Raw genomic sequence first — 18,266 nt, forward strand, 5'->3', positions numbered from 1 at the left:
ACGTCAAGTTAGCTTTGATGAACACACACAGAAGAGACAACCCATAAGTGCTCATTAAATCACCCCGTTAATTCACAAGGTGACACCAAGCCAGGACAAGAACAACGACTCAATATGGCACCACAGTCACTCAGATAAATTAAAGACACATTACACATCCAGGTCTAATCTTCTATTGGTATTTATAGGTAACAGATTCATATGGATTTATAGCCTCAAGGGATCCCAAGATGATCTATTCCCATCTCCCTGTGTAACACAGGCCACATCATATCTATCAATTCCTCCCTGGCTTCTGCTTTAACTAGAGCATTTCCCTGCACATCAATCCTTGCCTTCCATGACAGGGAACCCACTAGGTAGCCCTTGATAAATTGCTTCAGTGGTTAATTATCCACCCTGTTAAGAAAAGTATGTTCTATTTCCTGACAATGTATTACTTGTAAAATTACAACAGAGCTTCAATAGAACAGCCTTTTTTATCTGTAGCTATTGAAGAATGGACTAACAAGAATATAATCTCCCATTTTTATAGACTTGAACAAAAAGGACATAAAAGAAGGTACTGCTGTACAGAAAATATGAGGAAGAGATGTTTAAAGACTTCCCAGAGGAGACAGTGACACATCCCAAACGTACCAGTTGGCTGTGAAATAAGACTATTTTAATATACTGTATCAAAGTCACCTTAGTTCAGCAAACAGTTAACAAAAACGTTAAATCCATGGACAACGAACCCTGGGCACAAGAATTAAGACCCCTGCAATGCTCCTGGCCTTTGAAAAAAACAGCCTCTAACAACACACAGACAACAAACACGCTCCTCCTCGTAAGGAAAGGGTCCTTCCTGCCAGGGCAACAAGAAGACCCTGGCTGGAGATCTTTATCTGCTTGGAGAACTTTCACATCCATCTTCATGTCTAAGCAAACCCCTAGAGAAGTGGGTTATCGGTGCTTTCTTCCCCGTGTACTTGCTCATGCTGTTCAACATACGCAGGCCATGGCACAACATGGGGTGCACCAGAGACGGTTAAAGCTCTCTGATAACGGCAGGGTAATTGCCTCCAGGTCCCTTGGCTGAAAAACTCATTTGCTAGCAGACACACATTCACAAAAACTATCTGTTGCAACTGCGAAGGTGGGAAAGTTGTACTTAAAGAAGATCATGTTATATATATTTAAAAAAAACACCTCCTTTGCAGGCGGCCTTATCCAAAGGCCACTCAGACCACTGGAAGAGCTCCACTTCACCATAAGAGCCAAGTCAGGCTGCCCATGCCCATCCTGCCTGGGTGAAGCGAGGATGAATTTGCCAAGCTTACAATCTAATGATTCATATCAAATCAAGTTGAACTAACGAGGCAACATTTAGCGTGATGAAAGCAAGAGGAGAATCTCTGGTTTAGCCTCTCTTACAAAGCATCTCAGTGAGCAAAGAGCTACAAGATAATTTTTCTGCATATGTCAAATATTTGAAGACATAAAACAAGCTATGCATGTATAAACTTCTTCTGATGCATATAAAACAAACATCATACTTAACCTTGGCAAATAAAAATGATTGGGCCTGAGCCAGCATTTTTAAGACTTTCAGGATCAAACTCTTTAGTGCACTGCCTAGGTCATTTATAATAAGGAAAAAAAAAAAAGGAGGAGGAGAGAAAAAGAATGGGAGAAAAAGCCTCTACTATTTAAACAATTCTCTACTGGTTGCTCTGCAACATGCAACAGCCCACATCTCTGCTGCAATCATTCCTTCTCCATAATGGTAACACAAAATTAAATCTAGGCTTATTTTAGAAAAGGGGTGAGGTCTCGGACACCATCTCTGTCATCAGCCTGAGCCAAATGCCTCAGGAGGTTGAGACAAGCCTGCAGAAGGCGAGATGTTCAACCTCCAGAGATAACTGCGTGCCACCTCACAGCACTTCAGTGCTGGTTTGCATCCACAGTTCACCCACTCCGTGCCACAGGCCACAAGACAATGCAAGTCCTGGTCCAGAAGCATCAACGTCCAAGACACGCAGCACCACCGCGGTGCTCCCAGGACCATGAGGTTCACAGCAAGTAACGTACCAACCCAGGACTTGGAGACCATGCCAGAAACGAAGACTTTCGTGATTCCCAAGGCACAGTTTGGGAGCTAACAGCATTGATTTGGGCCATACGGTTTGAAATACTGCAGCTGGTTGGAGATGACCTGGAAACTTGAGCTATTCCAAACCAAAAACCCACAGCCACAATTTTTGCAAATGAGAGGAAAGACAAGCAGTGGAGACACTTAAGCAGCTTGTTGGTGCGAGCTGCTAGAGAGGATTAACAAATAAATAAAAGGTAAAGGGGGGGAGTATACGTGTTTCAGTGCTGATAAGACTAAACAGCAGCACTAGTTGAAATTAAGCAAAGAATCCCTTTCCTTCACAAGCTTCTCCGATTTACAGTCCAAACTACTGTCAATTAATGTATTTAAATGTATTTACTAAGACTGGCTTTGTGAGACAGTCCATGTCTTGCAGAGTCTGCTCCACCTGACTGTGTGGCACCATTCCCTGCTGATGCCACGCTCCTAATTACACAATATTTGGGCAAAGACAGGCTGTGTCCCCCAAACTTCTCCCATCACTCTGGACATCAGCCATAAGAAGCACTGGAAAAAGCAGGCAGTTCTACTCAGGGCCACCTTTCCCATCCAGCTTCACAGCATTTGACAAAATGGACAATAATCTCTCTTCCGGAGGAGAAAAAAATTTATTTTTTTTTAAGAATGACTTCTACGTAGCCAAAATCCTAATGGAGCAAAAGGAGTTAGAGTTCAGAGGTGGCTCAGAGCTTCCCTACAGTTGTAAAGATACAAGTATCCTGTTAGCTATTAAAAATCCCTCTGAGAAGCAAGTTGGCCTCTCTAAAAACCTTTGTCTTCAAAACTTGGTATTATTTTTAAACCCTAACAAAGAATGTAGGCACGATGAATGCTCTCTCAACCCAGAATCCCTCTGGTTATTATCAAAGGAATTGCTCAATATAAAGTCATTGCAATTGTAAAATGCCAAGTGTGCAGTTAATATGCTGATACTAAAAACTGAGTAGTATAGCTGGTGAACATCCCAAACTTTCTGCCAACTTACTCATGGTGTGAATACAAAAAAAACCTCCAAAGTTTGCTACGCAGCTTTAAGCTGTCAACAGATTTTATCCTAAATAGTTTCTAAACCAAAGCAAACAAAACACATGGCCAGCTGCGCTCAACTCCAGGTTTACTGGCAGCCAATTAATGTTTCACTAATTCCAGAAAGAGTGAACTCGTTCCTGATTGCTGTTATGTTACAAGGCTGTAAAACACTCCGCATTGCTTTAAAGCCATCACCCCTCCCTGGCCCCAGGCAGGGATGCTGCAGCAGGAGAGAAGGATGGAGGGGAACGAGCAGCTTTCACCAGCGCTGCTCAGGGAGCACCCAGCATCCATCGGAAAGGTCGAGTCTATTGATTGTACGCACAGAGGTGCGGAAGAGGCCAGAAAGCCCACGCTCGCTCTTGTGCCTGTTGGAAATTAGCCCGCAGAAAGCAAGTGAGGTAAAAGGTTAATGAAATACAAGCTGAGGAAATACAACAAGGATGCAGATGACTGTGCCACAAGGCCCCAGGGCCGGCTGTGCTGGCTGGAGCCCTTTCCCCAGATAAAGGGCTGCAGAGATGTTACTGGATTTATGAAAGCAGAGTGACATAAGGTTCTTTCTGCCTCCCATGGTGGGGGTGTTTAATATGTCCTTGCGGGCACCACCACCTAATTCCCATGCAGGAACAGAGTCCCCCCTGTGCTCCCTTCTGTCCTCCATCCAGCAAGAGCTGGAGAGTTTGCAAGGAAGGAAACAGAGATGGAACCTGGGCAACGAAAGCTTACGTGACATAAGGCCACGCATGCAGCGAATACCGATTTGGGTTTTCCTAGAAAGAAGCAGCGAAGTCACTGGTGTGGTGAGAGCAGAGACCTAGAAGAGAGGGAGACTCGAGCAATGTGGTACCCCCCAGCCAGGCTGCATTCACCCACAAGCCTACAACTTAGTCCTGGAAACCTTAATCCAACGTCTCAGCATCAAAACAGACTTCTCACAGCAATATGAAAACAAACTTAAACTGATTGGATACTCCAAATTGGCACCTTCGTTTGATACCCCATGTACAGGCATCTCTATTGTCAGATCCCTTACCACGCTTTATTTTGCCACAGGCAACACACTGTTCAGGCTTGAAATCAAAATTAATAGTGTGAGGTTTTGCAGGTGGTGTGGGGCGTGTATTTTCTTAAAAGGACAACTACTTTTTCTTGTGTACCAACATTTCTGGGCCACATTTATGCTGTCACTATGGATTTCTGTAAAGGAATAGTATTCACAAAAAAGGGATTGATACTCTCTGAGTTTCATATGCAACATTAGAACTGTAAAATTAATTTGAATAAGCTACTAGCTTGATTTCATTGAATACACATTGCAGATCTAAAAAGATCTCTTTCTATCTAGTGTTATCTAATCAGGGTATCCTAAAGTACACAAAGAAATAGAAGCAAAAAAACCCAAACAAAACAAAACAAAAAAAAAACAAACAAAACCCAACAAACCAAACACCAAACCCATGCATTGGAGAATTTCACTATTTCACTTATTTACTCACAAAGTGCCAGAAATACATAAACAATCAAGAATCTTCCCACCCCATTGTGAGAACCATTTAAGCACATAAATTCAAGAATACCTATGCACTGTATAAGTTGTCATTAGACCAGCCACACGTGGTGGGTAGAAAAACGATCTGATATTTGGAATCACTTTTACAACCAGAGCGTTAAGGCGACAGACTTAAAATATGAATGCAATGCATGACTAAACCAAACAAAGTCTCACATAACTCCCAGGAAAAACTCTGCCAGCACTTCCCCAGGTGAATGAAATTAGCAACCTGACAATTAGCAAAAGGACTAAACCCCCATAAAAAGCAAGCAGAAAGGAATTTTCAAGTGCATGAATACAAAAAAACTTGGCTTCATACTTGCTGTTGTTACCCGTGCAATATGTTCACCCATTTCTCTATGGCATATAAAACTTAACTTGGTATGAAAACAAATCACTGAAAGTCTTGGCAGATTAGTAAACGTCAGATCAAATCAGACCTTCTCCTAGACTATGCAGGGGCTGCACAAATTTATCCGAGCCTCACAGACTCTTTGCTCTCTTGACATGAATAGGTCAGAACAGCCCAGAGTCAAAAGGCAGCGAAATGAGAAGGCTAAAACCGCACAATTTTGGAAGGCCATTTATTGCTGGGCTTTGTTTTACCATTAACATTATTCACAGATAAATAGTTTTGGAGATGGATAATGCCACAGGAGACAGCAAGCAGCAAGAGAAAGCAGCTTTCTCAAAGGCTCTCCCTGGAAGACAGCGCAGGGCTGACTCTAAGAGGAGCTGGGCAGCCCACATCTCAGGCCTGAAACCTCTGCTGCGGTGTGCAAACACAGCAGGGAGGTTTCAGAATGCTTGCAGAAACGAGAGATTACCGAGCGTAATACAATGGGAACACGTCCCTGGAGCTTTACTGTCGGAAGACAGCGAGCAGGTAAAGCCTGTGGGCTCCGGCAGCATTACTTCAAGAGAGAAGGGGAAAAAGAAAGGAAGGAAGGATAGGATCAGCGTTACAAAGGATGTAACTAGGATGGATGAACAAGACAACCCAAAGTTTCCCCTGAACTGTGCTGGCTCTCCCATCACCAGTCAAAGATGGAGAGAAACTCAGGAGAGCCACCATCGATGCTGCAGCAGAGGAACGTCAGAGCCTCACGGCCACAGCCCGGGGATCCTCACAAGGAAACCACTCCGTGACCACCCATGGACTATCACAAAGGTGCTGCTCGGAAGGCGTGCAGGGCACAGGCAGCAAACAGCAGCAGCCAGTATTGCTAGGATGGAGTAATGCCTTTGAAACTCAGCAGCACACTGGCAGTAAGGTTTGGACAGGCAAATACATCAGCCCCTTCTGTCTGATGGAGAAGAGTAACTTCCCTGTCACATTCCTGCCCGAGGCAAGGGGCAGGCAGGGCAGCAGCAGCAGCACTAACACCAGCTCAGCATCCACCACCCACCCCTCTCCCCAGCACCCTCGCACCACACTGCTGGGGCTCAAGCGCCTACAGCAAATTTTCCAGCACCTGCAGCAGTTTCAGCAGGATTTACAGCTCGGCTCTCTTGCTCACCTCACGGCACGTGCTAGGCATGCCCTCTCCTTGCCCACAGCTGGGTGCGTTGCCCCTGGTCCCACAGCAGTGCAGAGGATGCTGCCCCAACAAGCTCACCTTGCAAACATCTCCTACACATTTAGGAGCACTCCTTCCTCTGCAGCTTCGGTCAGAGCTATAAATGCCGACCCTCCTTTCCCATCAGTCACCAGGGGATCGTTTGCATTGCCTGACGAGCTGATTGGGGGTGGGGGACTCTAACATTTATCACCTGCCCTTCAAAACCAATCCAACCACCCCCACCATGGCCCCTTGGCCATCTCCAGCACACACAGGTGTAGGCAATAAGGGAGAACAAGTTAAGGCTGAGTTCAATCAGGTATTTAAGCCTGTGCTTAGCTCTGGGAACCATAGGTCCTCTCAATTTCATGAGCCTTATCCAGTGCTCAATGGACAGGCTGGTACATACCTCTGCACCAAGCTACATGAGGCTTTGAATTTTGGAAGTCACCAAATGCACGTCCACAGTGATCCTTGCTAGGATTATCTGTGCCATGAGAACCCTTCAAATACAGACTTCCTCCATTTACATCACATTGTATCAGAAGTTAATGACTCTCAATTACATAAAGTGCATTTTAAAATCATGGTACAATAAGTTCCAAAACCCACAGAAGTATCCACAACTTGAATTCTCATTAAAAAGATACAATTATAAACAAGAATCTAGTTATTTACAACAGATACCAGAGCACACACTGTTTATAAAAAACAACAGTTAGGTTTCTGTAAGGCAGGATCATCTTGTGCTTTTTATTTAAGGAACACAATGGTAAAGAGCACGGAACTATTACAGCACAGAAAGCAACCATGCTTGGAGGGTTACCTTTGCCTTTTCAAAGGGAAATCAGAAGCACAATAATGTTTTATTGTTATTCTTTCAAAATACACAAGTGAACAATATATTGCTTAAAAACAATTTATTGTAAACAACTTTAATAGTAAAAGCAAACAATACCTTAAGAAATAAAAGGAGTCTATATCCTGAAAGATCAAGTTATTATTTTGTCTTGTTGACGTGAAATAGAATAAACTACTTATTAGAGCTCAAATCACTTAGGAACTATAATCACAATCATATGTAAGTAAAGATCAGGGCAAGGAAACAACTGTAACATAAATATTTAGTATTTCAATGCAGCAAAGAACACACACAACTTCTTAGCTACATGGGGAGACGGTGATAGCACTGCCCTTTCCGTTAGCCACCTAACAACAACCAGGGTAAGAATATTACTATTTTCAGAGAAGGAAGAAATTGAAGAGGATTTTTTTTTTTAAAGAAAAAAAATTACCCAACAGCTTTTTTTTTTGTAAGACTTGCAGCTTGTAAACTTAATTTCCAAAAATACCAGCTGGAGCCCAAGCTGCCACTGGCACCGAGCGCGCAGACACGTGCCACAAGCCGGGCTGACTGATGGGCAACCCTGCCCTGACAGCCAGCAGACCAGGAACTTAATTAGAAAGAAACCAAATCAACCTGAGCTCTCAAGATGGCTACGAAGGATGGGCTCAGGAGAGGGAGTGAACAAAGAGCCACCGCAGCAAGCACAGCAGCCGCCCGAGGGGTGCACCTTGAGAAACTCCTTTCAGACTCATTCACTCTTACTCAAGCCCCTTCCTTGCATCTTAGGGAGAAGAAAAAACCTGCCCTGGGATTCAGTTACACCATTCAAGCCCGTGCTCAGCACCCCTTACCTGCCTGCTTCTCTCACTCCCTCCGTTGTGGGATCCCCAGCCAGCCAGACACGAGCTGCTGGCAGAGGACGTGATCGCAAGCGCTCCTCTGCTTCATACCTGGGCGCGGGACACTGAGCATGCTCCCAGTTCCTCCCCGGCCAGGTTTCAGGGGGGAAAAAAAAAAAACAAAACACTTCCCTGAAAGCAGATTAGAGATGTCCCAGCAGTAGATGAGCTTTATCCTGGATCCGTTTCAAAGCATTTTAACTCAAAAGGGGATAAAGCAGCGAGCAAATTGCACGCAGCCGTAGCCTGTTTTAGCAACTGACTCTAATCAACCCATACAAACAAAAAGTTCTTTGGAGGAAAACGCAGCAGATCTGGGTCTCATTTCAGGTGCTGGCAAAACACACCTGCATGTTTGGTTGTGCCTCAGTTTCCCATCTGTAAGGAGCAGCTGTGAAGGCCTGGCTTACTCCTTCTTCTGCTTGCCTTGCCTGTAGCACATTTGGATAATGTACAGCCTTTTACGAGGCATTTTTACAATACCTAAGACAACAAGGCCTTGACCTCTGTTACAGCTGCTAAATAGTATCACATTGCTTGCATCACTGTAAACCCAGAACTCAGGCAAATAAGGAACAGCTCCCAAGTGACTGTCAAAAAAAGTCTCCTCCAGTATCCAAACAGTGCCAGCAATACAATCAAAGCTGCTGGAGCCAAGACGTGAACTCTTATAGATCGGAAAGGGAAATGGGCAGAAGGATGAAAATGGCAGGCTGCTTTCCCACAGCCGTAAGCGCATATTTGGTTCAGGGACTACCGCTTCCCCAGAGTCGAAGGTTGCCAGAAATCTTGCACCAGAATCCAATCCAATTTCCATGTAACTTCCTTATGTTGCCCGCACTCCAGCACGAAAACCCATGCTTGACCGAACAGCGGCCGCTCTCCCAGTCGGAGGGCTCGCTCTGCCCGTTTCACAGCAGGATCCCCACGACACATACATGTCACACCTCAGGTGAAAATCCTAAATCAGCCGACTTCTTATAAACGTATTATGGATTCGAGACACTGGTGCCAATCTGGCCAGACTGCTGGGACAAGGACCAAGGCTCTGGTGGGTGCCTGCATGGCAGCTGGCATCCCCACCGGCCGGGGCAGGGCTGGCACGACGACTTGCACGTCCATCTACAGAAATAGCCCAGTCACACTGAAGGAGGGCAACTGAAGACCAGTGTTACCAGTAGCCCGACCTTGGGGGCCCAGGCGGAGCCTGTCAGCAAGAGCATGGGTAACAGAGGTGATCCTGCCCTCTCCTTTCCTCAAGTCCTCTCCCCTAGTGCTCACGAGAGCTGCAATATGAGGCTGGTTCCTTTTACTTGGGAATTTAGCGCAGGTTAAACTGCCTGAAGAGCAAATTGGGCAACAGCAGGTTGGCCTGGAGGCTGATGGAGCTGAGCAGTGGAGGTGAGGGTCACCCTGAGCAGAAGCCACATAACTCTCCCAGGGGCTGGGGCCACTGTCACCATGGGGCACTGCTGGGCAGCAACAGGGTTGGAAGATCTGGTGGCACCAGGCATGGACCAGGCAGCCTCAGGTTTCACCAGAGAGCAGGGAGGGGTCAATGTCCAGCACTCAAAAAACATGAAATTCAAAGACATTCATTGAAATTGGGTCTTTCCTTACAAACGCCCAGCCAAGTAGTCCAAGAGGACATGCCAGTCTCCACCAGAATGGCTCTGGTCTCCTACTGGTCCATATTGGATGGAAAGGCCAACGCACCTCATGTGCGTGGACTTGAAATCCCTGCACTTAAAAAAAGCAAGCACCATCCTTTGGAGCTCACCTCTTGCGAGATCTGAGTTTTCAAACTGTTATGAGTGAAAAAAAGAGAATAGAGCCAGACTGTCTTTACTATAAGATCATACGGTGATATGGTTGAGGCCTTTTTTTGTAAGCTTTTGTTTTCCATGGCTTGTAACTTTCTCAAAAAACAAAAGTGTGGCCCAGCTCAGAGCCACTCGACAGGACAGCCCATGCTGCAATGACGGTGAGGCCACCCAGAGCTGTGCACATGTCACCTGAGCCAGGAAAACGAGGGACCTCCGGGTACCCCGAACAGCAAAGGGGCCCAGTGCATCTCTAGGTACCTGCAATTACAGCGCTGACATCGACAGCTTGGCAAAGAGCAAAATCCCTGTCTTCCCAGGGAAGCTACTTGTGGTTGTCCAGGATTTTGCCTTTAAAAAGTCAATCATTGCAGTGAATAAAGTTTTATCAAGTGCGGCAGAAAATAAACTTCAAAATATAATCGTATGCGCGTGTACTAGGAGCTTTAAAAAAGCCATGCTGTTCAGCACGCCAGGCTGCTGCAACCTATCCAGTCCCAATACGTTCAGTTCTGAGCAAATACAGCACTGAACTTCTCCTTAACAACTTCAATGCTGCCAAGGCTGATGATTTTCACACATATCTGATGGTTTTCTAAAAAAACTTGGCTCCTGGAGTCATGCGATAAAATAGAAATATGCACTTTTATTAAGTAAAAGGCTTTTAGATCATCATTTTTGCCCAGGGAACAAAAAAACCAAAGATTTACATTACAAAACTGGAAAAATCATAGAACTAAAAGACCCTTCAACAGTTAACATTGCTTTAAATCTGGGGGGACGGCATGAAATAAGCTGATTTTTTTTTGGTTTTGAGCTCATCTCACAACTTAGATGAACATCCAAGTTTTTGGTCTTTTTTTTTCCCCCAGGAATTTATGCTGTGAGTAATTCTGAGCAGTGAATAAATTCAAGGAAATGATGAGCTCTCTACCATTACTTCAATAATACGAAACAAGGTGACATGTACAGAATAAATTCCCAATCATTCTTTTAATTCTTCCTGTCACTACAGAGTGCTCTGTCTTTAAAACAATAAAATAAAAAATTAAACACAACCTGGAGAGGTGTAAATGCGCAGACGAAAGGGTCCATGCTCCACTGTAAGTTCTTCTGCTTCAAACCCTAATATTGTCATGGGCTTCCAAGCCCCATCTCCCAATTTTCAAGGTGAAACTCCCACTGAAAGCCAACGCAGCATTGCCTGCTGGTGCCTGCCAACTCTGAGCCACCTCAGGAACTGAAACACTTCTAAAATTAAGGAATAATAATAAAAATGGACCACTGCGCCCCTCCACGAGATGCATTTAGCTGCTACACCCCCAGCAGGTCCCTCCGGCCCGGCCTGCACTGGGGCAGCGCAGCCCCAACCCATCAGCCTTGACGCTGAGGAAGCAGCCCTGCGGTGTGCTCCGTGGCCGGGGGCCACCCCCATAGCACCGGGGACAACACGGAGGGTCCCCCAATCCCAGCAGCTCTGGTGGGAGCAGCTTGGAGGCTGCTCCGAGCTGCGCTGGGCACAGACGGCCTGCTGATGCTCCTTTGTTGTCCTCCCCCCCTTGACTGGGCTGTCCAGTGGGAGGGCAGCTGAGTCCTTCCCACAGCTCGCGCTGAACCTGCCACCTTCCTGCCCCACTTGGCCCAAGAGCCCTGAGCCCCAGGGAATCTGCAGCTGATCCACTTGGTGGCTGCGGGCAGGAAAGGACCAAAGCTCCTCCATCATCTCCTGATCTACATTCGAGCCACCTCCATCGCTGCAGGAGAGTCTCAGGGAGGCGGTTTGGAAACCTCCTCACGGGGACAGGGCCGCCGAGCTGCCCTCTACAGGAGTTTGCAGCTCCTCCAGCGACAGCCGGATTCTTCCCACAGCAGAAGGTGGCTCCAAGCACTCCGTGTCCTGGCGTCAACTCTTCATCCTGTCTCATTAAGACGTTCCTCCCCACTGCCCCCTCCTTGCTGTTAACCTCTGCGAGCACTAATGGGCTCCTTTGCAAATCTGGTGCACATTCAGAAGAGCTCGGCAGGCTTGAAACACTAATATTCTCATGCATATACAGAGAAGCAAGTTTTATTCTAAATAGAAGTGGCAGCTTCTAATTTAAGACTATAATTTGACTGCTAGGCACAACAAAAACTACCTTTTTCCCACGCAGGCAAACAGTCTGTTACAATGCCGCCTCCATGCATGATTTCAAGTAAAGGCCGACTTGTGCATTACACGGAGAGGACATGGGTTCCCTTTGCTGCCCCAGCTCATTCCCTGGCAGCCCAGTTGTATTTTTTATGGATGAAATTCCATTCCCTCTGCTAACCCCATCGCCAGTCGCCAAGAGCAAGAATTGCATTAAATTATTTCATCCACAGTCAGACTGCCCGTGGGGGCAGTGGCGGAGGGGAGGCACGCAGGGACCAGAATCCTGCGTGATCCTAAACACATACGGGGCTTCTCATCTGCTTTTTAAAAACGCTTAGTCTTCTTTACCCATGCGTACATGTATTTATATATGCATATACATATGCACACGAACATACACGTGCACCCCTATAAAATGCAGATTTAACTCACACACACTGTCACCACAGTGAACAGTCAGTGTCTTGTGTGCATGTCACCAACAGACCCACACAAGGGCACAACCTCACTCCAGCAGGAAGCATCCCCACTGCATGGATCCGGAGCACAATGCACGCAGCTTTATCCGCTTTATTTTTCAACCTGCTGAATTGCTAGAATATGTTTAGCTGTTATACATGAACCCCAGATCCATAATCCCACCCTCAGCAGCTGTTACATTTGCTGCGGTATTTACAGCAGATGTTACGGCGCCCTAAGAAGGTAAAAATAATTGACATTTCCAAAACTGGGGCTGGGGGAAGCAAAGCAGAGGACAACCCCTGCACCGAGCTGCAGCTGAGCTCGGACAATCGGCTGCGGATGCAGCACCAACACACGCAGCAGAGCCGTGTCACAGCATACAGCAGCTTAAGGAAATTTCAAGTGTTATCATTGTGGCATTAAAAAGCTGTTAGCTTCCTGCAAGTCAAGCAGCAGAGGCTGAAATTCCGTGTTCAAAGGATGATTAAATATAAGTGACTTAAATTATACATTCCACTTGCTGGAACTGACACCGTTTAAAACACGCCATCTATTCCTCATTTCCTCTGACACTGATTACTATCCACTAGAAGATGAGCATTTTCTTACAGGCACTCAAGTACCAAACTAGGGACTTATAAATTGGAGATAACTAAAAGGTTTTGAATTACAAATAGACTAAAAAATTTACATTCCATGGGCCACCTGAGAACACTTAAAGGGTCAAAATGGACTTCTTATACCTGAAAACCTGCCCGCTCTCTATCAAGGCTGCTAATTGAGGCACAAGAATCTTGGAGCTATTTTACAGTGGATTCACAATCAAACATTTGCTGGAGTGGTGGACGACCAGAGACAGACTCGGGACCCGTTGTTAATTCTCCCACACAGAGCTCCGTAAGCCAAAGCTCTATTAAACTGACCCAAATAAATTGCCTGTTTCTCCTTGATATATATAGAGAGAAACTTGCAAGACATTACCTTTCACATTTCAAAGACAAGGAGCTGTACAATTTTCTTGCCTAGCAATGACGGTGCTTTACCAGGAGCAAGAAGGCGAAGCACAAGGCATCGCCCAAGGCCATGAGAACTGGGAAAGCCCCTTCCCCATCCACCCAGAGCACCCACAGCCCCTCCCAGAGGCCGGTTTGGTTGGCCCCAATTCCTGATAGACCAGCAGCTCCTTGCAACTGTGGCCACACTGTGGCCTTGCAGTCAGATATCCCAACCCAGAGTGCCTGGGTTTGACTTTGCCTCAGATAGAAATTGTGCTGGTACTGCAAGCAGCAGACACCAAGCCTGTAAGCTTCAAAGCAAACCCTTTGAGACCATTTAGTCTCCTAAAATTGCTTGGGAGGAAGAGTTTTTTCTTAATTTAGCCTATAGAAGGAGAAACCCATGAAGAGCCAGTGGGAACTTCCAGCTGAGAATGAGCTCTTACCCAGCATTTCTAACCCACAGAGCTCAGAGCACTCTGCAAGAGTCACTGACCCCTTTCCTTTGGTAGGGAAACTGAGGCACAAGTCAGTCTCTCTCGGGCAGCCCTGGGGCAAGCCAGTTGTGATGGCCACCCCTTGCACTATGCTGCCAGCCACCAAGATCACAGCCCTCTCCTTACACCTTGCCGTGTGCCATTTGGCAGAGACATGAACATCTTCTGCTTGCCTTCAGGCTGAAACATCAAGGACCTGCAAGCTTCTAGGGCTTTAGCTGCTTCAAGAGATGACTGACACAAAAAGGCATTAGGACTGGTTGCCTTAGATCTTGATGTGCAAAGCTTTGATGCATCGCAAAACATGATCCTGGACAAAAAATAAACCTAGCAAGCGATGGTGGAAGCGTTTCAACATCCAGGGGTGATGGCTGCAGCTGTGGCAGGGGAGCTAGGCCTGGATGTTACAACTTTACCCCCATTTTTTATACCAGATAAATCAAGCATGGCAAAGAAAAACGACTTGCTGCTGTGCTGAAAAGGTGAGAACAAAGCCCCTCAAAATCCTTCCTGCGTTATGGTCTTGTGCAGGATGCCCAACTCTCCACCCCAGTGACAAGTGCACATGAAGGAATTAACACCTGCCAGTATGACAGCAGACAATGGAGCTGTGCATGGGCACCTCACTAACTTCAAAAAAGGTCCTGTTAACATGATTTGCCCCCCTTCCCTGAAATCTGCAAGCCAGAAAAAGCAGTATTGATCTCACTGCCTGGCAGAAATAAGAGAGACTAATTAAGCATAGACATCTCAGGGAAGGAGTCTCCAAGGAATCTTTCCATTTGAACAAGGATCCGTGCAAAATGCCAGGAGGAAGGCGGGGGGGGGAAAAAAAGAAGCCTAATCCTGGATCTTCATTATCAGCTCGCTTTTTTACAGGAGCGCAGAGCATCCTAGACTCAAAACAGAAGAGGCTTCAAGATATTCAGAGGAGAGCTGTGGCTGCAAGCATAAGACAGAGGGAGAGCAGAGGCAATGCAAACAGCAGCAAATATAAACAGTGACTCATGCCACATAGCAAACAAACAGCGCTGTAACAGTTTTTGCAATTATAATTCAAACAAAAATAAACAAGAATGACAGTCCAGCACAACGCAAGGGAGGATGGCAGTGATGGGAGGGGGGTGTGGGGACTCCATCACGTTCACATCTGTTGCTCTCATAACAGCCCAAATGAGCAGCTCCACAAAGAAACAGAGAGAGGGAAGGAAAAACGTATGGGACAGCAGCAATTTCTTGTGATCTACACCTCTGCTTGAAGTTTTCATGACTGCACTGAGAGCAGAATTTATATCCCAAAGCCATGCAGCACTGCTACTGGTTTTGACCCCCGGCCCCTGAAAGCACCTCTAGCAACAGAAATAAAAAGTTCAACTTGGTGGGTTAATGAGCAAAATAGGCCTTGTGTGGTGGATGGATGGACAGAAGGCAACGGAGCGGGGGGCAGAAATCACACCATCCGCGAGAGGCACCAGTTTGACTGCTCTGCAAATCCTCCAGTGAAGCAGATTCACAATTTCTTTTGCTATTGCTTCAATACCCTCCTAGTGAGAAACTCTCCCCTAATCTGCACTTTGAATATTTTTTGCAAGCAAATCAAGGTATTTTCCCCCAGCGGGTAGTAAAAGCTGATCATCATCCTTTTTACAGAAGTCTTTTACGTGTCACAAAATATATTGCCTGCACTCAGGTTTATATTTCCAGATACAATTCCTTCAGCTCTCCCTCTCCAGCCTCATTTGCCAAGCATCCCATCTGAGCGGTTCATCTCCAGACTTGCAAGTGTGACCGCTCTCCTCCTGCCTCGCACTGCCCAGCACCCCTCAGTGCAGCGAGAAGCAATTACCAGCCTTGTCTTACGCACAGCGCTCCTGTAATGATGACTCAGAGAGAGATCTGACTCCTTTTCTCAAACCTCGGGATGCTGCTCATTGGTTTGAGCTGGTGATCCACAACAGCCCCTGTCACCACATACCACCCTCACCCTGCACCGCTGCTCCTCCTCTTGCATTTGGTCATTCGGCTCCTGCTCCCTCCAGAGCCACCCCACACCCTCCTCTTCCCTGTTCCTCATCATGTTGGTGCCTGATCGGTTTTGCGGTTCGCCAAGATGATCTGCAATTCTGCTCCTAAGCCTTAGTCACATCAGCAGCCCCTCTTGAGCACTAACAGGTTATCCCATTAAAGAGGGAAGCTGGACAGATTTGTCCGGGTTTTTTCCCTCTATAAACCAGATTTTCTTTGGACCCCACCCTCTGCCTCCTCTCTGCTGTTCGCAAAGTGCTCTAGAACTTTTTTGAGGAATCAGGGTCAGATTCTCTGATACTTCATTTTCTGGATCTTCCCTTCGCCTCCCATTGAAGGTCTGGAGTGGGCTTTGCTCTGCTCCACTTCCCTCCCCACCACATCCCCAGGGAACATGGACAGCAATCACGTTCAGAGCTTGCTGAGATCAGCTTTTCCTCAAGTCATCTAGAATAATTTCACCAAGCCCAGCTGACATGAGCAGCAGATAATCTCTTCTTTCTCTATTTACATTCCCTTACCTCCCCTATTTGAAAAAGCTACACATCTGTGTGTGTAATTAGCATTACAGTTTTGTGAGGATCGAAGCAGAGGAAGCACAGATCACGTCCGCCTCTTGCGAGCCCTCATCTCTCCAGCCTTGCTCTGCTCCTCTATGGCCTTTCTCACACATTCCCCTTTTTTTTTTTTTGCAAGAACTTCCCCCAGTTTGGAAGCCTTCAAATAGTTTTTCCACTAGAGGGCACAAAGACAATTTCGTCTAAGTGGAAACTGATGTTAGAAGGATTAATAAAATAATTACTAGCAGCTCACCAAAGGTATCTCAGACTCCAAGAAATGAACACTTAATAAATTGAGATGTAGTTCCAACTCTCCAGGTACTACAACACCACCAAACATCTCTAACATGTAGAGATTGAAAACCTAGAAATCCAAAAGTGACACTACTCTAACAAGATCTCCTATACAACACTAAACACTTTATCCAGTGTTTTCTATGCTGCCCACAACTTCTCATTAGGCACAGACCACAATATTAACACAGCACTGGAAGGAGAAAATCCATCCTAGTATTTTCTAAGCTGAACTTACCCAAATTCAGCTTCAAGTTGCTGAACTTTTTCGTGCTTTTGTTTCCTAGATCAAAACAAGTTCTCTTACCAGCAAAGATCTTCTGTTTGCGGATACTTTTAGATGAGGATAAGTCACCTCCTGACCCGTCTTGGGTAAACTAAAGACATTTGAGCTTTTAAGGCTCTTCTACATAAGCCAGCTTTTCCCAGCTTTAAAGCTTGTCTTGTAAACATCTTACAGGTTGAATCTATAACCATGACACCTTAACCAGTTCCTCAGCAAGGAACAGTGCTGGTCCGTAAGAAATGTATAAACTCAACAGGAAAGCAATTAAGTCAAACATCTGGTTACACAAACCCAAGAAGTGGGACGATAGCAATAAGTTCAGAGCATTATGTACCTTGAGAGCACCGTGGCCCTCAGGGTTCATCAGCCTCCCCAGTCCCTGCAACAGCTTCACGTACAGCAAGCCTTGCGGGAACCTACCTTGCTGACTCCTGTAATCCTGACAGCCCGCTCTTTCGGGCCCCAGGCCAAGGAGATGTGCAAGCGCTTGGTAGCCCACTCGTGTGCGGGTGCCTACACGCACACCCACGCTCCCCTCCATGACCGGCTGTCCTTCGACGCTCACTCACTCCTCCAGCCTGAAGGCAGCGAGGTTTGCTTTCTGCCTACCGCTGCCTGTGGATTTCCACTTACTGGAAGGTTTGGCTTCAACGGAGCCAGCCCAGAGACTTTTGCTAATGGAAGAAGAGAGACAATAGCGATACGCAGGTGCTTCCTCCCATTTAAAGTGTTTACTTGTGCAGCTTAACTAGTGACGCTATTGAGAATTAGATCTGCATGCTGGTTTACAGAGTTCAAAAGGTAGCACGTAACAAAAGGAACCCCAAAATACTGCTTATTAAATGAAATGCTGCAGATTAAGTTGTTTTTTTCTTTTCTTTTCAGCTCTGCTTCCTTAGCCAATGCCAAGTAAGAGGGTTTTTCCAACCATACAATAAAAGCAGTTTCAAATAGGAAATGATACATAGTATATCAAAACAAAACAAAAAATCCCAACACAAAAGCAACGATTTATCAGTCTATCTCCACTGCCTATGCAGCAGTTCCTTGCGGCATGGAAAGGACAATTCTGCCAGCTACTAGTGAAGGCTGAACTCAAGACCATTATAACTGCACACGCTCTGAAAAAAATCAGAAAGATCACGACAGAAGGTAGGG

General features: G+C 46.1%; 1 protein-coding gene across 11 annotated transcripts in view; it reads right to left on the reverse strand.

Moving 5' to 3' along the window:
* MAGI1 (membrane associated guanylate kinase, WW and PDZ domain containing 1) overlaps positions 1 to 17,724 on the reverse strand; it is a 300,198-nt gene extending 282,474 nt beyond the window's left edge. For all 11 annotated transcript variants that reach the window (XM_068408639.1, XM_068408644.1, XM_068408643.1 and 8 more), the window contains exon 1: positions 17,529 to 17,724. In XM_068408639.1, coding sequence (XP_068264740.1) covers positions 17,529 to 17,649 — 121 coding nt within the window. In that variant the 5' untranslated portion in view covers positions 17,650 to 17,724. The remainder of the gene's footprint in view (positions 1 to 17,528) is intronic.
* Between the last annotated feature and the right edge of the window lie 542 nt (positions 17,725 to 18,266).

Source organism: Nyctibius grandis, chromosome 10 (assembly GCF_013368605.1).
Source record: "Nyctibius grandis isolate bNycGra1 chromosome 10, bNycGra1.pri, whole genome shotgun sequence".
NCBI lineage: Eukaryota > Metazoa > Chordata > Aves > Nyctibiiformes > Nyctibiidae > Nyctibius > Nyctibius grandis.